At 35.6% G+C, this 27,812-nt stretch overlaps 2 protein-coding genes across 2 annotated transcripts in view; one reads left to right on the forward strand and one right to left on the reverse strand.

Moving 5' to 3' along the window:
• Window positions 1-12,734, reverse strand: part of LOC136810330 (uncharacterized) — a 33,495-nt gene extending 20,761 nt beyond the window's left edge. The window contains 3 exon segments of the mRNA XM_067066888.1: window positions 2,945-4,906; window positions 5,094-6,395; window positions 12,421-12,734. Of these exon segments, the coding sequence (XP_066922989.1) occupies window positions 2,945-4,906; window positions 5,094-6,395; window positions 12,421-12,481 (3,325 nt within the window). The 5' untranslated portion in view covers window positions 12,482-12,734.
• Window positions 12,735-23,419: 10,685 nt separating this feature from the next.
• On the forward strand, window positions 23,420-26,222 carry LOC136810195 (uncharacterized). Its single transcript, XM_067066763.1, has one exon. The coding sequence runs from the start codon at window positions 23,568-23,570 to the stop codon at window positions 26,043-26,045; it is 2,478 nt and encodes an 825-aa protein (XP_066922864.1). The 5' UTR covers window positions 23,420-23,567; the 3' UTR covers window positions 26,046-26,222.
• Window positions 26,223-27,812: the final 1,590 nt, after the last annotated feature.

Raw genomic sequence — 27,812 nt, forward strand, 5'->3', positions numbered from 1 at the left:
ATAAGGGCAAGTATTTTTACCTAATTAATATCTGCTTATTATTCCGTTTTCGTTAAAAGGTTTCCGAATCAAATCACCTGATATTATTTATTAGGTGGTGTTTGTAGCAATAAAACAATACCTCAAAAAGTTTTAAAAAGATGAAATTTTGTCGGTTAGCCTTTAAAGATAATTAAGATCTCCACATAAATTTTCAGAAGATGACAGGTGGCTATGGCTTGAATAAATAAATAAATACTTTCAAAAGTATTATAATCTCACACTGGCATCGACGCACTAAGGGAATGAAATTAATCTTCGTCGTTTAAAAAAAAATCTTTTCCTAGTCCAATAACCTTTAGTTTAGTTTAGCATTACATATGTGGCCCCCAAAACGTCTATCCAAATTGAAATCTCTTTAGTGAATTAAACACCCCTGTCTCACAGCCCCGGTGGAAATCTTTTCCTCAGTGGGGATAAGAATCCCTATTGAAAATCCAATGGGGATAGAAATTCTATTGTTCAAAGTTTAAGAAATCCAGTAAGGATGGTTTTGGACTACAATTTTTAAACATTTAATTTCGAGTGGGGATGAAATCTAAGTAAATTTCCCAGTGGGGCTGAAATTCCAGGGTATTTTCCTACCGGGGTCAAAGTTTTTGCCAGATTTTCCAGCGGGTCTGTGACACAGGAGTGTAATTCAAAAAATAGGGAACGTTAAAAACTTTTCTTGCGAGTTAAGCTTCAACATGTCTAGTTTCTTTCCCAAAAGATTATTTTCTTAGAATAAAGGTTTTTGTATAATTTTTTTTCAGTCAAAGTTGAGTCCAAGACGGAGGTTTAGTTTTTTCGAAATATCTTAATCAAAAAGCATAGCACCGACATCAAATTACTATCAATAATGAGGGCAATGCTTTACGAGTTAAAAAAGTCAAAATTTACTTTTTTTCTCTTTATCTTCATACAAATGGTTGTCAAAACGGAGGTTAGTGGCCCCCAAAACGTAGATTCGATTAAATTGAAATGTTTAAAAATCCATCACTTAAACATGTCTCGGATTAATGACACGATAAAATAATTAGTTTTTGGTAATTTTGCAAAAAATATTCATACCAAAACGATAAGTGTTTCAGGCCTGGCTGAGTGCAAAATCCCGTGCAAAATACTAGCAGTCTCTAATGTTAATCTTATCGTGAAATATTTCGAATTTTCTGAAAAACTTTGAATTACTGAGTTGGTTTGTTGGTATATGTTTATACTTTCCAGAGTTACCCAGTTTGTAGGTGTTAATTTCCAATTTTGCTCGACTTTTGACGGTTTTAGGAAAAAATAAAGGGATTTTAGGAACAAATTTTTGAAAAAAAGAAAGAATAAAATTAGCCATGTTAAAAATGACATTTTGGTATTTTTCTTTTTTCGGACTCAAGATAAATGTGTTAGGATTGAATCTGAAGCTTTTCCAGGTTTTAAAGTATCAACATGGCTCATTAAGGCAAAACCTCCGTTTACGGGGCCGTCTCCGTTTTGGGGGCCATATACTGTAGTATATGTTAATTAATCAATCAATGAATTTTAAATTTATGTTAGTAAAATTCCTTTTATATTATTGAATATTAGATGGACTCAGCTGACACGCTCAGTCGATTTCATACAGGTTTTTCTTTGCCTAGCTACCAATTTTTCATCTTAATCTTACCATACATTCAATCCATAAGCCAAATGTAAATTTTGGAAATGGGCTTTTCCAGAAAAAAATCGTGCACCCTCTGTTAAGGAGGTCCATTTCCGTTCCAAGGGGGTAAGGTTTGAAATGCAGTGGAATTCCATAAGGGTAGACGAAAATCCGTCAAAAATAAGCGGAGTTCCAAGGGGGTAATGATCGAAAATTTGTAAAAAATTTAGGGGGTGCACGGTTTTTTTCTGGAAAATCCCATTACCTGAAATATATCATTATTATTGTTATTGTTATAATTATTATCAACTTTAAAAGGAATCGAAGTTTTGTCTTTGCAGGTAAATCCTGAAAAATATTTCATACATGAATCCTAAAAATAGATTTTGGTTCTCGTCTTGAGAATTTGAAAAAAAATCTAGTTTGGGAAAAATGTAGTCGTTTTTCGTCACTTAAGGAAACAAGATAAATGTTACTTTGGATTTAATTAATCCGATTTGCAGTGGCAAACTTTCTTTCCTCACAAGAATCTCACGTTGAATTTTTTCTTTAGTTTTCTAGCAAGCATTCAAAACCACAACCTAAATATCTTTACTTCGAGAAACAAAGAGCTAGTGAAATTTGCAGGTTTTGCTTTTAGGGCTTTCCCAGGGCTTTAGAATAAATCTTTGTTAGGCTGAAAATAATTTTTATTTGTTTATTTCTTTAAGGGGTTTAGCCCCCTTCCCAAAAGTCTCAAATCTAGCGACCTAATGGCCTCCTGATGGTGACGGTACCCCCTGGTTTCCTGCTAACTGATTTTAAAAAATGTAGCTAAAAAGATCATCTTTAATAAATCTCAGCCTTTTATCACCATTTTAAGTACCGTATTTATGTTATGTACTGACAGACTTCACTAGTAAGATATCTCACGTGTTGGTTTGAGTTAATACGTCAATAAACAACTAAACCAGGGAAATCATTCTTTTTAACTTACAAATGTCCAAAAGAACAAAAGAAATAACCATAATTTGACTTTTAAAAACTTCGTTGTGTTCATAACCTCATTGACATTGCCGAGAATTTGTGATTGAAAAAGTGATATTTTCTGTCAAGAATGAAGCTTTCAAGCCATTGAAATTTATCTGAGGGTAAATTATTGTCCTAGAAACATTCATCATGTGTCTTTCGAAAGTCATTGATATCGTTTGAGCGTTGCAAATTTAAGTTACTACCTCTAATGAGCCTAACTTTATATATTAACCTGAAAGATTTATCAACGGGAGGAAAAACTAAAGAAGGAGGAAGAAATACCTTTATCTACAGCATAAACAGTGATTGTATGACTGACAGCATCTTCGTGGTTCAAAAGAGCAACGGTACTAACTACACCGGTGGATGAGTTCAAAGCGAATAGTGAAGCATTGATATTGTCGGATCCATATTCGACTTCACCATTGACTCCAGAATCCTCATCTGTGGCAACGAAAGTGTAGATCTCACGACCAACAGGGACTTTTTCAGAGACTTGGATGGAAGGAGAAGTAGCTTTGAAGATCGGGTGGTTGTCGTTGACATCAGTGATATTGATAGTGATGAAAACTGCAGATTCACGCTTATATGAATCCGGAGAAGCACTATCAGTGGCAACTACAATGAAATGGAAGTATTTCTTGCTTTCGTAATCGAGGGAAGCGTTGATACTGATCTCACCAGTAGTAGTATTGATGATGACATCATTTTCGTTACCACGTACTGAGTATGTCACGTCCTTGTAGGGTGAAGTTCCATCAGCATCGTTAGCTTTGACCGGTCCAACATTCGAGGAAGAAGCAGTAGTCTCAGGGATTGAAAATGTATATCCGTCAGGTTGTTCAAAAACTGGACTGTTGTCATTCCTATCAACTACATTGACTGTGATTGGGACAACGTTACTTTCGAGATCTTGAGCATCTCTGACTTGAACTGTAAATACATATTGTTGTTTACTTTCGTAGTCGATGGCGCTATCTTTGACCACAATGTAAGCAGTCGTTTGACGATGGCCCATAATTATATTGAAAGGAAGAGAAGTATCGTTCAATGTATACGTCATTCCACCCACATTGACTGATTCGGTGTCTATGTCATCTACATACAAAACAGCTACCACTTCACCAACAATGGCATTTTCACCAAGATTGTACGTGCCTTCGGTGCAATTGTTAGGATTGGCATCGCAACCAACGTATAATTTAGGATTGACATCGACTCTGTCCAGGACATCGACCACCACAAGAGTGGTAGCATTTCTCAATTCACCGGTGGAATCAACAGCATCCACATTGAAGGCGTAATATCTTTGCGCTTCGAAGTCCAATACTTCCTTAAGCGATATAATGGTAGTTTTCGGATCAGTAATTTGGAATTTGCTTTCACTTTGATGGGAGGTATCATCTCTGATGTAATATCTAACATTGGGGTTCGCAGGCGTGATTTCAGGAGCATCTTTCGAGGCAACTCCGGCAATTCCTATAAACCCGGAGACGGCGACATTAGTAGTTTCTGGAAGCTCGTAATGATAGCGATCGCTGACAAACATCAAGCTATCTTCTTTAACATTGATTCTTAAGGTTGCAATCTTGGTCGAATTGTGAACTCCATCGTTTGCATACACTTGAACTGTGTAGACACCAACATCTGCACGAGAATCTTTGAGGAGGATATCACCAGTTGTTGAATTCAATTCAAAATATAACCAGTCAGGATCAGATGGATCAGAAGCTTGGAAGGTGATGTCTCCGATGATATCAACATCAGTTGTATCAAAGTCGAAGATGGACGATTGGAAGGGAGCATAATGGGCAATGGTGACGTTGTAATCTTCAGGTGAAATGACTGGAGCGTTATCATTTTGATCCAGCACATTCAAAATCAAGATTGCAGAATCAGATCTTTGTTCTGTTGTATCCGTTGAAGAATCGGTAGCCACCAATAAGAACTCGTGTTTTGAAGAAGATTCTCTGTCAAGCTTGCCTGTGTTGATTGTAATGTTACCATCAGCAAGGTAAGTGATGATAGCAGAGCCTGAAGGGTCTACAACTCGATATGTGACATCTTTATTTGGACTTGTTCCATCTGAGTCCACGGCGATAATGTTGGTCAGAAAGCCAGCATAATTCTCAGTGACATTGAATGTGTAGATATCCTCTGGGAAGATTGGGTTATTGTCATTGACATCAGCAACATTGATGGTCAAAGTCGAGTTAGTCAAAGATTGAAGTGTATTTGGTGTTCCTGGAAAAAGAAGACTGAATTTTGAAATTGAGATAAGAGGGCATTTTCTGAATTCATAAGAAATCTGCTTAACTACAGCAATCATCTTTGTCATTACTTGAAATCACAATTGTCGATTCGAGGGGCAGTTTGTATAAACTTGATAAATTTGGAATCTTGAGTAAACCAAAGTAAAAGGAAAAAATACCTTTATCTACAGCATAAACAGTGATTGTATGACTGACAGCATCTTCGTGGTTCAAAAGAGCAACGGTACTAACTACACCGGTGGATGAGTTCAAAGCGAAGAGTGAAGCATTGATATTGTCGGATCCATATTCGACTACACCATTGACTCCAGAATCCTCATCTGTGGCAACGAAAGTGTAGATCTCACGACCAACAGGGACTTTTTCAGAGACTTGGACGGAAGGAGAAGTAGCTTTAAAAATTGGGTGGTTGTCGTTGACATCTTGTAAGGTGATGGTGACTGGAACACAGTTGGCCCTGATATTTGAGGATGGGTCAGTTTGTGTAGCGCTGGTGGCGTTATCAGTGGCACAAACGGTGAGAGCGTATGACGTAGAGGCTTCATAATTTAATGTACCGCTCGTTGAGATAATCCCTGTGGTAGAGTTGATGATGAAAAAACTGGAAAATTGTTCGGCAGCCACGTAATAGTAGGTTGCTTTGAATTCCGTTGAAGAATCAGCATCGGTAGCAGATACATTACCAACACTATATCCAATGGACACATCTTCAGATACACTGAATGCGTACGACGATGCAGCAAAAACATTGTTATTGTCATTTATATCACCGATCAATACCTTTATTTCAAATTCTCCTGTGCCAGCAGGCGAAGCTACACCATTCACTAAACAATTGAAAAAAAGAGAATGTTCCGTAGCTGACTCGTAATCAATAACAGCACCATCCTTTACAGACACAATACCACTAATAGAGTTCAGATCGAATATCCCACTTGCCACCGCTGATGTTTTTGTTGTGTTCAAACCGAAAGTGACACCAGCATAAGGGACTATCGTTCTTAATGTGTACAAATTAGGTGACTCTGAACTGACTGTAGCAGACTGTTCCATAAGAACAAGTCTTATTAAGTTTGATGAAAATTGACATTCGTTATCGTTGGAGATGTCCAAGAACACTGTGGTTGTGGCATTGGTATTATCGGCTGAATCAGTGGCTGTAATCATAATTGTCAATCTTGCCACTGGATTATTTATTCCAAAGATATAGTTGCCAAGCAACTCATAATCTAAAAGACTTGCAGCAGGGCTGGAATCAACAACAAGACTGACAGTGTTGAGAGTATCATTCTTAACGAGTTCGAAGTACTGGTTTCCGTCAACGTCCAGTCCATCATTGGGTGAAGCGTAGGTGACAACTCCACTTACTCCCTTCACCGGGATCGTCACTAGAACTTCGCGACTACTGAACGTAGATTCCGTTCTTGCTACTGTATATTGTGCTTGCTCGAAATTCAAACCTATAAGATGAATAAAAAGAAGGGAATGGTCCCTTAATTTGCGAAAAAACAACCAGTGGCTAGTAAAAAATTTTTTGAATATTTTTGTGCTCTGATCAAGGAAAAGGGAAAAGGTATTTAATCGGTAATAATTTTCTTCCTACATTCTAACATTATGCAAGTGTTTGTTCTATTAAAGTTCGAACGTTCGAATAGATTCTTGATTGAAAGGTGGCGTAATTCCCATGACTTTACATTATACCATAAAGACACAGCCTAAAAGGAGGACTCCAGAAAATCAGGAAAAGGAGGGGTAAAAGGGGATAGGGGGTTCAAGTAAAAGGAAAGGGTAGATATTCAAATAATGAGTCTTGCAGCTATAAAAATTGGTAACTTTAACATCAATTAATGTCCATTCACATCATGATATGCACCATCACTTTTAATTTTTTCCATCCAATACGTCACAATACGTCCCTTAAACCATGGAGGTAATAAAGATATAGATGGAGAGAAAACGTCTCGGTAATGATCTAAATGGTCGTTGAAATCTTTTATAAATCTATTCAAAGCGGTTTTTCTTTGCACCATTATTGGAAGCAAAAAACATCAATTTATAACTTTATAAGAACAGAAAGAGACTGTTTGGTTGATTTTGAAAAACTTAATTTTGCCGAAAATCCTTGTTAAAATGTGATTCGAAATAGTTTCAACTGATGTAAGAGTATATTAATTTCATAAGGACACATTTTTGGGCTGGTATTTTGTTAACATTGAGAGTTGCATCACATTATCATTGATCAAGTTTCTTATCTTAAAATCTTCACGTCTAAGTGGGCAGCGGTTATCATACTCTGACAAATGATCGATACAAGGTTCCTAATCGTAACACGTAATTCTTTTTTAAATCTATCGATGGCTTTATGGGCAGCTTCCCCTAGAAGTTTTTATTACATCCATGCTTAAACAATAGAAAAAGTGACGTATTGGGTGGAACAAAAACAGAAAAGTTGCATAATTTCGTTAAGTCATTGCAGTGGTGGAATTCCAAAAAGGAATTTCAAAAACTAAAAGAAAAAAGGAACTTTTTTCATTCGTTCAAAGAAACTACATTTTTGGTACAGAGGTACCTCTAAGCCTCCTGATTTCAACTCAATAATCGCATTTTCTACAAAGAATTATTGCATCGAAAGTTACAACCTCTAGAAGATGGCACATTGAAGTGATACGAAAAACATATTATTGACTCTACCGACCTACAAAGTACGCCAACTAAATAATTATTTTTCACAAAGAATTATTGCATTGAAAATTACAAGCTTTAGAAGATGGAACGTTAAAGTGAAAAAAATAACCAGCAAAAATAGTGTTTTTTACTCTAACGAGCTACCTACAAAGTGCCCCTACCCCAAAAATTAAGTTTTTACCACCGATTAAAAAGTTCATTTTTTATGTTGTTTACTTTTCACTTTTTCCTTAATTTAATTAACTTACACTATTCGCACCACTGACCTGTATATACCCTGGGCCAAGTTTCTCAATCCTGGCCAAGATCGGAACTTTTTGAAAAGTGGCACCCTAATGGCGGCACTACTCAAGAGCGGTGTAAATGCATCGAGAGCGCTAGATCAACGTTCCATCGAATACATCGGATGATGTAGCGCTGTTAGACGTCAATTTTTAACGCTGTAATGACTTCTCTACGGGTAGCATTTCAAAAAAAAAATGAAGACCTTTGAAATAGAAATTTCAAACATATTTGACCGAGATTACAATAACTAGAGAAAGAGATGTTGATATAGAGAGAAACTGTTGGTCAATGTTATCCAAACCAATCTATATTTTTCAGTTAATATAAGCAGTCTGTTCCTCTAAAGAATCCTGCATTGTAACACGCATACGTAATTTTTCGTTCTTTAAACCATATGTAATTAATTCCCGTGATAAACAAAGAGGAATGAATTCGCAGGGTTGGACAAACTAACCTAGTCGGGGTTGCAGACGGCGGAATTTGTCGTTTTTTATGAAATTTGTTGTTCTTTTTGTCTATTTTTAGTTAATGTAGGATTCTTTAGAAAATAAGATATTGTTTTTAACCTAATAATTTTTTTGTTGGGTATTACTGGAAAGAGAAACCGGGGAGAAACCTCTAAATTTAAAATCCTTAAAATATATCTTTTTGTTTTTATAGTTATATCGGTATAACGAGAAAACAAAAGAAGAGTTAAGGTTAGAGCCTCATCTAAAGTTTTGATCCGTTTGTCATACGCTTGTAAAAAAGGGAGTGATTTTATGGACATGTCAGAAAAACTCGAGAAGAAATGAGTCATTAGCTGAGTAATCAAGTATTCAATGTAATTAGCTATCAGATGATGTTGCTAGGTGACTAATGATTGTACCTTGGTTGAAAGCATTGTTTATCCAAATCCTATTTTGTTGATTAAAGATCAATGTCCAACTGAGAGCTTACTAACTAGCAGTAGCAGAAGAAAAATGACAGTGCTATTAAAATACCTAATCCAGTTGATTGCTCCCCTCTTTTCCGCTATTTTTAAATACCAACGGATTCGTTTACTGTAATAACAACATTTTTTAGCCCAAAATTTCTTTTCAAAGTAATTTCATCGTCCAGGATAACTCAAAATGTTTATAAAAACTCATTAAAATTTCAAGAATTCTTCTTTAAGACAGCATCTGTGTTTTTATAGCCGCTTACTTTCAACGGTCTGAGAAAGGAAGCTTTTTCGAAAAATGATCGGCTCACGAATCGTGCATTCAGACATAATTTACCTTTCTTTCATTACGATATTTATTTTATGCTCAGAACAAAAATCTTTTAAATTCAGAAAATTTAGACACACTTTTACTTTTTGTTGGTTGAAAGTATACCTGTGACTTAATACGATGTTTTAGTGGTCAGAATTCAGTATGAAAAAATTATTTGAAAAGATTTCTGACAGATCAGCAAATTAAAAAATTTTAAATTAGGGTAAAAGAAGCGTTTGAAATAATGACTCATGTTAAAGATGATCTTTTATATAATGAAGAGAAAATAAATAAATAACTCGCCATGAGATTTAAGGATCGAAAGAATTATCATGATTGATTAAATTTTAAGCACTTCAAAAAACATCAGTTCGGCGATGTTATGAGCCTTCAAATCAATCGATGAAAATATTACATCCAACTTCTCGTCATATCAAAATTAAAAAGACTTAAGTTACATTTTGCCATTTTGAGAAAAACGCAAATAAAGGTTTTCAGAGCTAAAAAGCCTTAACAACAAAATTGGATTTAAGTCTTTCTAACTCTGAAATTGTTTTAACTTTGTGAAATAAAATACACGCTTTTTTTTTTATAAGAATGGTGTTTTTTCATTTCATCATGAATATTCTTAACTTTTTGGCGAAAATCATCCAAAAATATTCTTACGGTATTCCTAGGTTAAGATCGAAATTGGCAATCTACAGGTTAAAATGCCTTTAAAATGGCATTCTTAGGTTCAGTTGCTAAATTCCATGATGGTGATATTCTTACCATATTCTTAATTTTTTGGCCATTTTCATCATGGACATTCTTATAAAGTGTATTCTTATAAAAAAAAAAGCGTGTACTGAAAATTATGGATTTAAAACGTCCATTTTTAAGGTTTTTTAGTTCTGAAATGTGTATTTAAGGCTTTATTGAATTGAAAACTTTCCAGTGGATCAAGTCTTACAAATAAAACTCAATTAAAAAAAAAGGTTATAGACAAGGTACGTTAGGCGTACAAACTTTCGCGAGCATAAACTTTCGCGAATCAAGACGTAAAATTGAGAATTTTCACATGAAAAATTGGCTTAGAGAGACAAATACTTCTTGGATTGGCTTGAAACATTTGTCCTTTAACTTATTAGTCTTTTAGCAGGCTAAAAAGTGCCAAAAAAGTTACATTTTATTCAAAGTTTGAAGTTTTACAGATTTTTTATTTTGTCAAGAATTTTTCGTGAGCATAAACTTTCGCGAATGGCCCTTTCTAGAATTTTTTTTAAGACATTTACTTTCGCGAAAAGGGCCAAAATTCGAAAATCGCGAAAGTTTCTGGTCGCGAAAGTTTGTACGCCTGAAGTATAAGAGGTCAAATTTTGGTAGATAATGACCCCTTGAATATGAATCCACCAACAGTTAATTTTTTTGTTAAATGTGACTTCTTTTTAGTTTTGATGTGACGTTCTGACAGTCTACCTGGAGAACAGCAAATTATTTGGTCTCATTTTAATTTTATTTTTTCCTAATTTTCATTGGGACTGCCTTCAATATTGAAAATGAAACCTTGTGAATTATTTTTGAAACTTTTAGTGCTTAAATGAGGGTGAATTCTACTTTCCAGGAAGAGGATGGAACTCAGTGATAGGGTCTAAAAATCAATTCAGTGTTGGATCATTAGAAATAAACAACCATCGTATCAACCGATTATCAATCAACGAACGCATGAGGTTGCATGTTTACAGATTAGATATTGTAGTAATTATTGACAATGTGCAAGATACTTTCTATTTTCGATTATTGAGGAAACTCATACATTCGTATTCACAAAAAATGCTACCGAGAGCTAATAAAACCTGAAATGAATTCCTTCTTTTTTTTGTTACACTAAACTTAGATGGCTGAAAGCTTTATGGCCAATTTTCATTTTTAGTATATGAGGATACGCTTCTTTAAATGATGTGATTGTGCTCTAAGAAAATTATTTGACTCATTCTGCTAAACCGTGAGTCTGCATACAAGGCCGTAAGCGATTTAAACTATGTAGCTATATAAGCATAGTCCGTATAAAAAACCCGGTCTGGAAGCTTATTTTTTAACTTTTTGGTAGCTTTTTCCTTTGTTATTATCAAAAGATGAAAATCGCTTTGCTCAGTTTTTGAACACGTTACCAATTATTCCTCTTGGGATTGGTTTAAGATTAGCCCGGGGTCCACTTAAAGCTTTTTTTATAGACTGAATGGCCCGGTAGTATATGGTAATATGCTTTTTTGGAAGGTAAAAAAAGTAGGAAGCAATGTTTTCATTTGAGAATAAAGGATTGCAAATCTGTTATTTATGTTTGTTTCTCATTTTTGATTATATCTTTCAACTCCAAGTAGTTTTATTGTTATTTGGATTTTTAACATTTTTTTTCAAAATGGTGACCTCGCCAAATGCTCCTAGTCTACTTCACTGGACTCAGTGTCATAAAAGATTATAAAAAAGCAAAGTTCAGCCAAAAGTAGACTCTAGTCTAGTTTAAGATTTAACCACATGATCAAAAAGCAAGCAAGACAAACTAATTTCTCAAACACAAATTCAAGTAAGAAACAATGGAAAGAAACAAAAGGCTCCCAGACCGGTTTTTTTATGCGGACTATGATGCTATATAATTGCGGATCAGTAAACAGCAAATTAGTAACCCTTAGTTATCCTTTATTTCAATGGATAATATTTTAATAATATTTTAATGAAAGTATAGATAGGTATGGCAAGCTTTAATCAAGCCTCAACCTGTTTTCATCTTAAGTCGCATATATTCTGAGTTGGATACTTTTAGCTCTATCATTACCAAGATTTATCTTAAATCTAGCTCCCATCTAGCTTTCAGTGTAAAAACTCACATCAAACACACTTATATGTGTATTTTTTAAACAGTATAAAAAGGGGCAAAAATCAGTGATAATTTAATACTGAAATGACTTAAAGAAGCCTAAAAAAGTGAAAGAAGTCAAAGGCTGAATCAAGAGAAAATCTCCTAGGAATTTCAAGCAGCTCTTAAAGAAATTCTCCAAACAATTGGCAACATTAGCAGATAGCAAAAAACTGAGCGAAAGCGAATGAGGTCTTGACAGTCCTCTTTCCAATAAATTAGGGAGAACCAAAGCTTGTGTAGCCTACTATACGTATATCAGGGGCTGAATTGTAAATAAAGAAAGGAATGACTTTATTGAAATGTATGATTTCCACATTCTCAAAGTCACCGTCAATGGCCTGATTATCAATAAAATAATTCAAACAAAGTTGGATTGTAACTTACCTTGAACAGAAAGGGAGATACTGAGAACAACCAGCACAAGACACCACTCTTTGAACACCATGGTTCTCGTTTTGGGCGTTAAAACCCTTCTTATCAACAAACTGAAAACTTCAATATTCTCGTAAACACAATACTTCTACTGCTTCTCGAGATATGATGAAAATTTTTTCCAGTGTATCAAATTTATAAAAGCTTAATTTGTAAAAATATTTTCACTTGAGCCCCTTTCTGATTGAGGGGCTTTTTAATGTGAGTTAAGTAAGTTTCGATCAGTGAACTTTTTCTCCCTTCGCACTGGATTGCTCACAACAAAAGCATGCAAGAGGGGCTATGCAAGATAAAGGAAAAGGGCAAGTTCATTAGTTCGATGAATAGAAATGATGTGTAAAACAAAGGGCCTGATAAAGGGCACAATAATGATAGAAAATTAGGAGATAAAACGATTGGCCGAACAAAATACTTTAAAGTAGGTAGAAAGGGAATGAGTAATATTTAGTCAATACAAAGGACCTTTACTAATTTTTGAAGCTTGATTAGATTTGAAAGATTCAAATGGAGTAAATGGTTATTAAAACATATGAAAAAGTTCAACGTAATCCCCCTTTTCATCCTTTTTTATATCTATTGTAACCTAATTAAATACCTCCTATTATGATTAGACAATTGTCAATTAACTGAGCTATTTCGTTTAGTAATTCATGGACCTTTTGTAGTTTTGTTTTCACCTCTCTAGTCGAATGACAAAGAAGATAGAGGTATCAAATCCAATGGAATCTAATAAAGGCCTTTTTCATCAAATTCTTATATAATTTAGTAATGAGTAATGAGAGTTAGTAATGAGGGCAAACTCTTATTTTTCATGCTAATTAAAAGACCTCAATATATATTGAGAGTTTGATTGAGTAATTTTCCATCCGTTCAGGTGGGCAGCTCGAGGCTATGAGGCTATTATAAACACATGAAGCCCAAAATTTATACAGAACTCAAGATAAAATAACTTACAGCAGTCTGAAACTGAAACTTCAGAAACCTATAAGGAAATATATCTTCCAACAAGTGATACTTTTATGGACCTAACTGGTCATGCATTTAACACATTTATAATTGATATCTACGTGACGTGACCATTAAACAATCATTCAGCGAACACAAATAGTGATTAATAATAAAATTAGTCGTTTGTTTCTCATAAAAAAACGTTTAGAAACTAAAATTTCATGCTCTTGAAATATTCTTTCATATTCAAGACTTCGTGAGCAGTTTTTTTGGCCGTTTTTTAGCTGAAATTTACCCCAAAAATTTTTATTCAAAAATCGAGCTCCGTCACATTCGAGGGTTTATAGTTATGCATCTTTGTGCAAAAAATCATAAAGAATGAAAGAGCCAATCTCAAGAAAAGCTAATACCTAGGTAATTGATAATGTGCTTATAAAAAATATCAAATTTGGCCAGTTTTTCTATAAAAACACGCCAAGCAACCAAAATTTCCTGTTTAAACACACATATTCTTCGAAACTAAGCCCTCGTGAGCAAAAAAAAACATCTACCTCATAAAAAAAATGAGTAATTTGACTAAGAACATTGATGTACTTTTAATAGTGATTCTTATAGATGAACATGCGTTTTTTGAGCTGAAAAATTCTTTTTTTAACAAAAATCTGCTTGAGCCATCTTTTACCTACTTTCATGCAAAAAATCAGATCCAATATTTCACAAAGTCCAAATAACCCGTTTTTTAGCCGTTTTTTGGCCCAAATTTGCCCAAAAACTTTTTTTTCGAAAATCGGGCTCCGTCACATTCGAGGGTTTATAGTTACACATCTTTGTGCAAAAAATCAGAAAAAACTAATGAGCCAATCTTGAGAAAAGTTGGCAACGAACGGACGGACGAACGGACAGAGGTTAATTATTTATAGGACCTCCACCGGGGTAGGTCCAAAAACGTTCAAGACTAAAGAATTAAGCCTTAAGAACCGCCCGAGGTCGAGCCAAAGTTCATTCGGTTCTTATAAATAACATGTTAGTAGGAAACATAAATTATACAACTGGCTTGGAAGTTGAGTGAAGTTCATAATCCCTCAGAAGTTCTTTTAAAATAGCTTTGAATGGCTTTTGATTAAATGAGCATGTTTATGTGCTGTTTATGAGTAAGAATGAATAATTGAAAATATCAGGTTCTCAGTGTAATCAAATCCGAAAGTACTGGCGTGATAGACTCAGCTGGAAGCTTTTGACACAATAATTATCCAATGACAGTGTTAGGGGTGAAAGAAATTACACGTTTTTTTTTTTATAAGAACAAACTATATAAGAACATAAGGCTTCGAGGCCCAAAAATCTAAGAACATTCTAAGAACATACTAAGGCTTTGGAGACTTAAAAACATGCAATTTCTTAAGAAATTACATCAAAATGCTCAAAAAATGCTGAAAATAAGAACATTTTAAGAACATTTTTAGGCATCAAATCCAAAAAACTAAGAACATCCGAAGGCTTCGAAAATTTTTGACGTTCTTATAAAAAAAAAAACGTGTATGTAATTTCCCAACCTCGCTAGACTGGAGTCGTTTATAATGCATGTAATAGTAATAATAAACACAAATAATGATACGGGATTTAGTTTGTATAAAATTTACTTTTTTGCTTTATTAATAATATGTCTGAATTAGTCGTCTAGCTTGCTAGACTACAACCTCGCCTTCGTGTATTCCAGGCTTTATTCACTTCACTAATGGCCGAAAGAAAACCTAGGCCCCTTGAGATGATTTCAAAATCCGAGAGAAATGAAATGGGACCTTTTGATTGTAAGGTTACCTAATCTTATGCATTCAAAAACAAGACAATACTATGGTATATCAAAAAGCGGCGAATGAGGTATAAGAGGAGACGAATATCCCAATGTTTAAACTCAGACATGGTAAAAATTCAATTTTGACTCCCTTTACCCTTACTTACTTCGTGTGAGCTATTAACAAATAAAAGATCTACTCTATTATGGTTATCCCAATAAATCCTAAGCCTCTTTCAAACTAATCATAGCTGAATTTCTTTGAGCAATGTGATAAATTCAATTCCGGGGGAGGGGTGCACACAAAAAATCTTAAAAAGAATTCAAGTCTTTATAACGGTTCCAAAATTGCGAAATCAAACGTTTCATAAAATCCGAAACTTTTCGCTGAGAATTGGGCTCTAAAGGTCGTTAAAACATCAAATATTGGACAAAAGTTTTCCCTCTCTTAAGGAACAATTTTCTTAAGGAACAATTTTCGAAAATTAAAGTCGGACATAACCATCATCTTGCATACCTCTAACCCCCCCTTTCCCCGGGTTATATTTTTAGAGGTGAAAGAGAAACGTTTGTAAGCTTTAATAGTGTCTGGCGTTAAAGTGTGGGGAGGTTATGAAGATGACTACACGTTTTTTTTTTATAAGAACGTCAAAAGTTTTCGAAGCCTTCGGATGTTCTTAGTTTTTTGGATTTGAAGCCTAAAAATGTTCTTAAAATGTTCTTATTTTCAGCATTTTTTGAGCATTTTGATGTAATTTCTTAAGAAAATGCATGTTTTTAAGTCTCCAAAGCCTTAGAATGTTCTTAGGATGTTCTTAAATTTTTGGGCCTCGAAGCCTTATGTTCTTATATAGTTTGTTCTTATAAAAATTTGTCTGGCATTAATAAGTTACGATGTAATGCTAACTCACCTCAAAGACATGGTCACGTGGTTGATAGAGGAAACGTCAGGTGAATCTTCTGGAGTGTCAGTGATTGTGCCGGTGGGTTGTTCGTCAAAAATGATTTTCTTGCTTCTAATGGAATGGTGATACATTGCTCTTGAACATTTAGCATTGCTGAAAAATAAAATAAAAGCTTACGTTTTTGAGGTTGGCTCCAGTTCAAGTCACAAAACTGTTACCTGGAATCATAAATACTTGGTCCCGATCAGAATACTAGATTTTCCCCATTACCATATAAAGGAATTCATTCTTATGGAATTTAAACTTGAAAAAACTATCGTCTCCCCTCAAAAAAAAAATACTTTGAAAAACAATGAAAATCTTTATTCATCGAAAAAATATACTAGATTAAAAAAAAACAAAGAAGACTGCAATGTAAAGCAGTATCCCGCCAATGAATAGACTTGCGTCACCGACTAAACCTTTAGAGTCAGAGTGCCATGTCAAAACCAAAACCAACAAACGCACTCTTGCCAAATTTCCCAAGCAAGATAAAAGGAAGCCTTAAGATTTGCGTAGTCTTTCATTGTTTTCGAGTGGGGAAATCTAGCGGTAAATGTGTTTCTTAATCCAGCGCTTGCATGAAAACCACGCAGGACGCGAAACTTATATAGGGAATAAGGGGCTCCAATCCTATATGCATAGGGTATTCGCTTCTAGCCTAAAAGCTCTATTTCACTGACTGGACACTGTACCGAGTCATGGGAAGTGGAATGCACGTTTTTTTATTAGTACACAGTTTATAAGAACATTTTGAGCTGAAATTTGAGAAAAATTAATAATATCGTAAAAGACAGCCTGAGAAAAGATAGCCAAACTTGCTCAAAATTATCTCGTAATTGCAGTAATTATTTACTTTCAAACTTTAAATCAAAGCAGATTTGTTCGGCTCGAGGACCAATTTTTATAACCCAAGGTAATAAAAACTTTCCAATAAAATTGGCAAAAGAATGAGCACATCCAAGAGATCCATTTAAACTTTCTGTGCGTTTTTTATAAGAAAAAATTATTTAGAAAATAAGGCTTCGATGGCCAAAATATTAAGAACAAGTTCAGAACATTGCAAGGCTTTGCGGACTCTTTAACACCCGCTTTGTTAGGCAAATGGAAATGAACGAAAATGCTTAAAAATGGTGAAAATAAGAACATGTTAAGAACATTTCTAGCCTTAAAACTCAAAACGTTAAGAAGACCGGAAGGCTTCAAACTGGATGCTCTTATAAAGAAAGTAAAAAACATGCTGGTCATTACATTTTGTGTGTTAACAAACTGAATATTTTTAAAAAATTTAGAAATTGAAATGCCAGAAAACTAAATGAAGACCTCGAATGAAAAATAATCAGCAAACCTATAGAATGTCTTCATAACTTACGTCACAAAAATAATTATCAACTGATCATAGAGCATAATTAGATTACTTTAATTTCGTATAACATTCTGTGCTTTAGAACTGATTGAATTAATGTTGCTAATTAGGTTTGATTATCTAAATAAGCAAGCACATCGAGTTAATGAGGGAGATAAAAGAAGCCATTTGTTTTATCAAAAAAAAACAAAATATAGGTCCAAGAAAGTTGTTTTTTCGACTTTGGCGGTTAGATGGTGTATCCCTTACCAAACTAAAAACATATTTTTGGAAAATTTCTCTAAAAGCTGATTCGTCTCGAAATCTTGAAAATAGTGCTTTTTTACCAAGTTTTCATCCCAATTTTTCATAGAAAAACAGTCATAATTTTTGATGCATCATTTTAAAAACTTTTTCCGAAAAATTTAAGCAGTATAATTCTTTGCCTACAGTATGAAAAAACTTCGAAACACAAAAAGGTTAATTACCCATTAAAACTAAGCACTTTTTGTAAATGAGGGTGAGAGAGCCCTTAAATACGGTGAATTGTCCAGGTGCCTCGGGTGCAGACAAACGCAATAAAAGTTAGAAATGAAATCTGGAAGAAAACGATGGCCTGATTTCCCGCTTCTTTGCTTCTTTCGTCGTTTCTCCCATATTTCAATCCTTTCATGCACTAACAAGAGTGACGTAAAAATGTTTTCCTACGAAAAAGGAAGAGGGAGAGGTAGTAGACTGTTGTCTAATAAAGAAGCGAAAAATATAGAGATGAAAACGCTAAAGTAAAATAGTGTCAATTCAGCGAAGAGGCCCAAAGATGTTAAATGAACTGTTGACCGACAGCTGAGTGACAGTGACAGCATGGAGGTATAAAGGAACAGGAGAAGTATGCTATTGTAACCATGCTCAACCTACGATTAAAAAAATTACGAGGTATGCATGCTCATAATCTCATATATCGTGCATTTTTAATGAGCTCTTTTGTTGATAGGTGAAATCTTATTGGCTAACTTAAGTGTTGGAAATAAGATGAGACGAGATTCATTGTTTCTGACATTGGTGTAAGAAAATATTTGGATTAAAAAAAGGCCTGTAAACTTTGCAACCCTTCATCAAATGACAAGATTTTTCGATCAACATTTTCTTCAAGGTGAACTCTATTGCTTAATACTTTCCTCCAAAATTCTCCAGCGACTTTTTGTCTACAAATTGGGTCTGAAATTGTGTGTGCTTATACATAATTTTTTATTTTCTGGCTGGAGAAAATATCTTTTCAAAACAAAATTTAATGGATGACAAAATTAAACGCAAACTTATTTCGTGGATCTAAATTATATTTTATTCTCGTATATTAGAAGGCTAGAAATCTTCGAATGTTCAGAGCAAACTTGAGTTCTACTAAAAAGTCGTATTTCTTCGGGCGAGCCTAGAATTTCTTTTGATTTATTACATAAAAGAAATCAAAAGACTTTAACGACCAATTACCGACAAATTCATCTCCTGTCTTTCTTTATACCTCTATGGTGACAGTAAGGAAGAACTATTCAGAATGTTGGTGGGAAATTAAAGAATAAAGCGCAAAACATTGTACATCCTTAAAAATGTTTTATTTGGAGCATTACAGAACCTTTGCTATCACATTACTTGTAGTTCCTTGGCTCGTTATATCGGACCAAAGTGAAAGCAAAAGAAATTCCTTTTATTTTGAAAATTATTGAATAGAGATGATGTTGAGAAATTTATCACAAGTGAAATAGTTCCATTTTGTGAAGATCTTAGCATTCCAGTAGGTTACTACAGATGAAACAGGGATATGTAATAGCGGAGCTGGATAACGTACATTTGAAAAAGCCTTGTTCTTTCTGTGTACCCTGAAATTTGATATGAAATTTAACTTTTTTAATTACAAAGTCGTGAAATTTGGATTTCCTCTTAGCCAATGATTCTGCTGCTGCATTTATCCTTCACGATTAAAAACTTTTAATTATCAAGAGGGTCTGTAAAACATTGGTGAATGACAATTTAAAAAAATGAAAAATATTGTTTTCATTAATGAAACACCGCGCTACACCGCAGGGTGCCTCACTTTCTAACTGATATTTTCAGATAGCGAGTCGGTATGTCTGATTATGGAAAAGATTTCAAGTCAATTGAAACAATATTTGTCAGAATACTTACATCCGAAATTTTTAAAGAGGAATCATGAAAGCTTCTCAAAATCAATACACACGCTGATGAAATTAGATTTCATTTACAAGGAAGCTTTTGGGATATCTTCTGCAAATATTATTTTGATGAAAAACGGGAACATCAAAGCAAAATATGTGCAAACGTACTGCATGAATATCACCATCATGGAATTTTGCTATTCAATCAAAGAATGTCATTTTTAGAGCATTCTGAATTATAAATTGCCAATTACCCCCAAGTAATAAGAATGCTGTAAGAATATTTTAGGATGATTTTCCAAAAAAAGTTAAGAATATCCATGATGAAATAGATTTACACCATTCTTATAAAAAAAAAGCGTGTATTACATATCCCTGGATGAAATGTTTGTTTGATTTGGTAAATTCTTTAACCAATCACCGCACTCAAAAGCTCATTTAATATTCATCCCAAATCTGGATAAAAAAGATCAAAGCTGTCCATCAACCTGAGCAGATTCTTTTACGGAGCCATGACCCTAGAGTGAATACGTGTCATGCGCGGAGTATCAAAATCTTTTCGGATATAACAAAGTTGTAAAATCGAATTTTCTTTTGAATCGAATTGAATCATATTTCGTGGCCCTTTAACCCGAGCCATTTTAGGGGCGCTTTTCAACAAAGTAACTGCTCAATAAAGTAAGTAAGGTCAAATTAAATTTCCCAATGAAATAAGACGTTCATTTTCTCGCTGTGCACTCTGCTTTCTAAGTGGATAAAAAATGGGGTACATTTATTTGTCAGTCTTAATCAAATAGCCAATAATATTGTTTTTAAATTCGATCCAAGATATAAGAACTAAAAATTGATAAAACCAAATCAATTAAAACTTTCGAGTTTTCCCCTTGTTTTGGTTTTGCTTGAAAAAGAACAAGCATTCGGTTATTGGCAAATGTAGCTTAAATTTTATCCAGATATAATTGGCAGTGGAAACAAGAATACCTGTAACTAAGTGTTAGTTAAATATGATTGCGAAAATCTTTTTGTTTGTTTTAGAGAATCAAAAGTGCTATATTTGAATGTATTTTTGGTTGAAAAATTCGCGATTTTTAGCGGTTAAATTTGCGATTGCAAAAATTGAGCTTTTTTTCTACTTATGCTACAACGTTCATTTTTACATCAGGGGTAGTTCGATCTTAAATTAAGAAGGTTGTCAAATTTCAAGGCAAACAGAAAAGCCCTTGGGAAGATATGGGACCCGAAATACCCCTTAGTAGCGAGATGCCTTGGAGTTTTACAAGATACTTCACTAATTGGTCATTTAAAGTGATATAGATGACACGTTCTTTAGAAAAAGTAATACGATTCTTTTATTACATCTTAACGACCAACCAAATCAAATAAGAACTTGTAAAAACTCCAGCTAGTCCCTTGGTAGCACTTTTCTGTGAAATATCAAATTTCCAAATTTTTAATAAAGGTTTTTAATTTCCATAATTAATTTTGACCATCAAAAGTTACAGGTTACTGTTTCCACTGCCATTTATATTTGGATACACTTTAATGAAAGTGCAAAAAAAGATCGTTAAAACGGACAAAGAACATTCACTTTCTATCAGGGGGGATCGGGTTCAATAATCCGAAATGATAAGCCGTCGTCGAACATAGAGGTCGCCGTCGCCAGGCATAGAGGCCGTGGTCGGACATAGAGGTTGTTGTAGAACATGGAAGTCGTGGCCGGACATAGAGGTCGTCGTTGCACATAGAAGCCGTGGCTGGAGGTAGAGGTCGTCGTTGAACATATAGAGGTCGTGGTCGGACAAAGAAGTCGTCGTCGAACATAGAGGTCTTGGCCCGATTTTTTTCGGTCTTTATTTTATAAGTTCTGGTCTGGAAATTTGACAACAAAGTCTGTAAATTGTGCTTGATCCATGTCATGTTTATTCAAATTGTAAAGTTGTCGAACATAGATATCGTGGCCGGACAAAGAGGTCGTCGTCGGACATAGAATTCGCCGTGGCGGTTCGCATCAACGAAGGCAGTTTATCCAGCAGGGTGGTTCTTGCTCAGGGTGGTATTTTCCCTTTTCCCGTTTTCTCTGCCATCCTTTGGATGGAGAAATTTTACAAACTGGTCCGTTTAGTACTAAATATCACCTAGAACCGTTTTTCGGTATATTTTGCTTTAATTTATTTTGGCAAATAGACTGAATTTCCAGGGTGCTGAATTTCAACAAATACGAAATAGGTGGCTGAACTAAAATTTTGTAAATCAACTTATTGGTAAGCCCAGGAAAAACAGCGGATTGATCTTGAAAAAAACTTGCAGCTACTAGAAAAATATTTTTGAAAAGTTAACCAATGACCCCGTTGTTCGACGGCGACTTCTATGTCCGGCCAAGACTTCTATGTTCGACGACGACCTCTATGTCCAGCAGCCACGGCTTCTATGTTCGACGACGACCTCTATATCCGGCCAAGACCTCTATGTTCGACGACGACGACCTCTATGTCCAGCAGCCACTGCTTCTATGTTCGACGACGACCTCTATGTCCGGCCAAGACCTTTATGTTCGACGACGACCTCTATGTCCGGTGACGACGTTCGGCCGTGACTTTGCTATACACAAATACGACGAAGGTGTATTTTGAAGACTGTGTTGTCAAATTTCCAGACCAGAACTTACAAAATAAAGACCAAAATAAAATTGGGCCAAGATCTCTATGGTTGACGACGACTTCTATGTCCGACCACGACCTCTATGTTTGAAGACGACCTCTACATCCAGCCACGGCCTCTATGTGCGACCACTGCCTCTATGTGCGGCGACAACGACCTCTATGTTCGACGACGGCTTATCATTTCGGATTATTGAACCCGACCCCCCCCCCCCCCCTCATAATCAAAATCTCTTAAAATCAAAAACATTCACCCAAAGAAGGGTTCATCGAATAAGTGCTCAAACTTGCTTCAAAATTTGCGATATTTCGATTGGCGCTTTCTTGGGAATTTGGAATTTTTACCTGGGAAGTTGGGATTTTCCTTGTCTAGAAGATAAAATCAGGTGAAATATTTGTTCAAATATTCTTAAAAAGAGTCTTTTAAATAGATCAGTCCAAATACACAATTCTGTTGGAAAGATTTCAACCGTCCTGTCTACCAGTATATGAACCACTGTATAATAATTAGTGTCCCGCTTAGTTATTATGAGTCTGTTATTTTCAAAGTTTAAATTCATGCCAGCAAGTATGGTCCCATTTTATCCAATATAGGTATCATGGGAAGCGACCGTAGTGCAGTGGTAGAGCATCCGGCTACGGGGGGTAAGGTTGTAGGTTCAACCACCTGGCGGGTCAAACCAAAGTTTTCCAAAATGGTACTTGATGCCTCTCTGTTTGATGCTCAGCAATTACAATCAAGGGTAAGTGGAGCAATCCAGGGTGAAAGAGTGACGCCCTCCCTACCTTCGGGTAGATAGCGGAGCCTCCGACTGCGATCGCAGACTTATTTGCTTCCTATCATTAGTCAAAATATTGCACGTCAAATCTGACTTGTTATCACTTCGCGATTATTTGTTTATTCCCATAGAGACAGAAGATAATAATTGAATAGTGAAATCGAAATCAATGAAACGACACATGAAAAATTCATCATTTTCATTCAGGGTGGAATGGCGAAGATTATTGAACTGATTGGTACCATTCAATTTCACTGAATCAAATTATTAATCAAGAAATTTTTTCTTTCTAAATTTAGGAAATCTCGAAAAAGAAAAGATGATGCTTTGTCATTACATGAAAAAGAAAATATTATGAGAAAGGGATATTATCAATCAAGTGATAAAAATGACTTGATATAATGAAACAACATGTAGATGTATTTTACCTTTCTTGATAATTTGTTCAACTTAAAGACAATTTAAGATGAGAGTTGCATCAAAAAAGACGATGACTTTACTTTTGTTGGTTGTTTTGTTTTCTGTGGATGCTTTGAACATTACAAACTCCACAAATAACTCATCTTCGATATTTGACGATTTCTCGAACGCTACAATAACTCTTTTCACAACAATCGAGGAAATAGCATCAACAGAGACAATAACTAACGATAATCCAACTTACGTTGTCGTTGCCACACCTTCCGCAAGTCAAACAACAATCAGTACATCAAGTGTGTCTTCGATTCATACCACAATTCAACCTACTGCTCCAGCAACCACACCAGCAAACAGTTCAATAGTGGTGATTCCAACCACATCAGCTGAAACAAGATGTCGAAGGTACACCAAATGGGACCCTGACGTTTATTTGACGAGCGCTATACAATTAACCTCAGATGATGTTCAAAGGAATGCCAAGTTGTTTGATATCCACCTTGAATGCAATTCACGAAAAGTCAAAGATGAGCCTCAGAACATTGCAGAAAAATTGACACAGTATTTATTGTTGAGAGCTGAGAGAATCACATCTTATACATCAACACAAGCCGAATTCCGAGGGAAAATTATCGAGAAAGTCAAGGGCGTTCACTTCTCAGCTGAATTTGGAACGGTAAAGAGGTCCTTTACATTATCACACAATAAGATTGAAGTCGAGTTTTCTGAAGATAACATCGAAGATACTTTCCAATTTCCACCACATCTTTTGGAAGAGGACATGGTTTCTTATGAATGTAGCATTTTCACTGAGATCTATAACCCAACCGATAACTTCCTTTATTGGAAAGAGGCGACACCCATTCGAAGGGCTTTGGAGAAACTACCACCGAGCATCTCGAACCCAGCACCCGATGAAGAGCTAGGATACCAAATCAACAGCAACATCCTCTTTTTTTCAGTAGCTCCATTGAAAAAGAACTTTGAAGATTACGTTTTAATCAAGTTTAAACTTCGAGATCCAGAAGGCACTACTAATCATCGATGCGTAAAGTACAATCCCTCCCGTATCTCTTTCTGGTCAGACGCTGGCTGCTATGTGCACGAAAAAGATGAGAAATTTATCTACTGCCTTTGTGACACAATAGTTGGTCGGTATGCAATCATTTCTGATCTCACCATAACACCACCCGCACCACCGAAATTGAATCGCGATTCTTTGACTACCACGCTTTACGCTATCTCAGGTTTTGGTATCTTCGCTGCATTGGCGTCGATCATATTACCTTACGCGCTCAAATGTCAACATCTTGGGGGAATGTTGAAGGTGTATCGTACCGCTGATATCACCTTCATAATTTACTGTGCTGTTGTCTTATTGAGCGTCATGACGAGTGAAGACCTTGGATCAGCCAAAATCATCGCTGCAGCTCTTCATTTTCTTCATCACGCTTCAGCGATCTGGTTCATCGTGGAAGGAGTGCATCTTTACCATGAGATGACACCATTGTATTCCAGTTCCATTGGCATGATCTTCTTCTACTCCACTTTGGCTTTTGGAATGTCTGCTGCAATGGCTGGAGCAGCAACAGGCTACAATTACGTCTTCTCCGGTAAAACGCAATTCTTGTGGGTGTACGCAAATGGAGGTGATGCCTTCTATATGTTCATCCCCACAATTGGTATTGTCATCATGCAAGTCGCTTTCGATGTTTTGTTAGTGTGGGAGTTAATGAGTTGGATTGGAAGTAAATATGATTACCTTTACACGCGATCCACCATTTTCATTCGACGGTGTACAGGCTACATTTTTGTGTACGCTTTCACGCATGTATTTGGTGTGATGGCCATGTCAAACCAAGACAGCAGCACTTATGCTTGGCTGTTTGTTGGCTTATACGGAATCCAAACCATCTGTTTGTTTTACCACCATTTCGCATCGAATGTGGAATGTTGGACGTGGAAGGAGATCCAAAACTTCAAAAAGGAATTGGAAATGGCAGGTGATGGTGATTCTGAGATGGACACTGACACTGAATGTGAATCTGATGATGAGCAAACCAAGGAAGAAGCGGATAAAGAGGAGGAACCACAAGATGAAAAGAACAACAAAGAAACCATTATCGATATGGACGATGGAAGTGTCTTCTTTGAACAACCTTCTGACACCATCAGCAGTCAAGCTAGGTTAACAAGACGAAAATCCGAATTTTCGTGCAGTTCAGAATCTCGATTAATACGGAGTGATAGTAGCTGTAGTGCACACGAGGGAAGTCAAGGCGACTTGAGACAATCCCCAAGAATTGAAGAGGAGCCATCCGAAGAAGTGGCAGACGAACCACCGCCACGCCCTGCAGCGCCGGAACCGATTGCTGAAGAGCGACCGAATGCCCCTGTACCTGAAGAAGAGCCCGAACGGCCCCCATCACGAGCTTCGATCGCGACTACCGTATCCTACAACAGTGACGCAGAAACCGGGGAAAATGAGACACAATCACCAAATGTCCAGGACAACAGTCTCGAATAAGTACTGCCAGACAGTTACTGTAATATAACCCATGAATGTAACAATACACTGGTTATCTTTCACCATGAACTTAATAAAAAAAAGAAAATAAAGTAAATTATTCAAAATTGTGTTTTATTGTGCTAACGAAGGTTTAATTGTAATTGTACATATTATTGAAAATATTATCATAAAAAAAGAAAGAAACTTAACTTAACCCGTTTCATTTCAAATTGAGTATAGTATCCAAGACTTGTTAGGCTTTCATTGTGTTCTTTTAACTTGCTTCTCGTACCTACTTGTAAAGCTGAAAGTTTAGTAGATTGGGCATCAAGTGGATACAGGTGTTTAGGACCAAATTACCCAAATTTGTTAACACTGACTGACCCAAAAAGGCCAATTGACCTTGTTTGAAGAGAAATAAAGGGTACAAAACAATCGACTTGGAAGAGAAAACTTTGTACTTTTTAAAGCTTGTAGCCAAGCATTTCCAAAGAAAACACTTACTTATTTACAAAAAGAGAGATTTCTTGAGAACTTGTTAACAAATTCTTATTGAGATTAAATGCACATCTTGCGAAATATGTATTGAAGGAACAGTAAAAACAAGTTTTGGAATATTTCGCAGCGCTCACCTCAAATCTTAGAGATTATGCAAAGGACACCCTTCAGACATCGCATCGTGTGTGACTAGCAGTAAGTCAATTCAACCGTTGAATAGATAACGGTCCAGATAACGGTCCCACAAGAATAAGAATCTCAATTTTATTAGAAAAAGACCAAAAACGGAAAAAAATTATTCTATCAGGGACTTTTATGAAACTTTACAGTTCAGAAAACAGTGAATATTGTGTTAAAGAAAATTCGTATTCACAATCTCGGTGGATACCCGCCCCACTGGAAAAGTTGACTAAAATATCAACACTGGTAGAAAAATACCCTAAAATTTCAATCTCATTGGGAAATTGCCTGATGATTTTCCTGTTTTACCCGCATTGAAAATTGAATAGAAAAATTGAATTCCAAAACCATCCCAATTGGCGTTGAGTTGAGAGCAATATAAATTTTCTACAATCAGCGTCAAAATGCGTGTATCTTGTGTATCTTAACGTTTTTTTAGAATTTAAGGTTCAGGCTAGATTGACGAGATTGTTCCATTGGACAGTTCGATTTATGAGAGGATCAGTGACGCTATATTCTCATCCTTAACGGAACATTTTTTGAGCTTTTAGAACCCGAAATCCTAAAATGTTCCTACTCCAGGGGGGGTACCAACACAGTGCACTGACCAATAGCTGGTAGGGTGGTTTATCTTTGAAGCTAAATTTAAGTTAGTACAGTGTAATAAATAAAATAGTGGTTTTCTGAGTTGAGGAACAAAGAAGTTCTGTACATTGCATTCATTGTAATATGGCAGAAACCAAAAAAATATTGAAACAATTACATAAAATATCCAATTCTTTGAGAACCCGAACCCCATGTATGTTCAAACAGCGTCAAGCTACCCAGCTGGCACACAACGTTGTTTCAACATTTATCTAACATTTGCCACGTCTATATAACGTTAGATGAACGTTGAAAAAACGTTGTGTGCCAGCTGGGTATGGAAGCTTATTGATGCACTTTTTTGCCGCTATCATAGTCGGATAGAATTATGTTTTAAATTTTACCTTGAAAATAATATATGGGGTCCTAGGGCCACCAGAAACAAGCAACATGCTGACTGGACCTACCTGATGATGAGAATCAGATAAAAATAGGACAAATAGCACGAGAGTAAAAAAGTGT

The sequence above is a fragment of the Clytia hemisphaerica genome, unplaced genomic scaffold, assembly GCF_902728285.1.
Source record: "Clytia hemisphaerica strain Z4C2 unplaced genomic scaffold, Clytia hemisphaerica genome assembly, whole genome shotgun sequence".
In the NCBI taxonomy this organism is placed as follows: Eukaryota; Metazoa; Cnidaria; class Hydrozoa; order Leptothecata; family Clytiidae; genus Clytia; species Clytia hemisphaerica.

What these genes read in the sequence shown, in the direction of transcription:
- LOC136810195 (XM_067066763.1), top strand. Translation starts at nt 23,568, where the DNA reads ATGAGAGTTGCATCAAAAAAGACGATGACTTTACTTTTGTTGGTTGTT.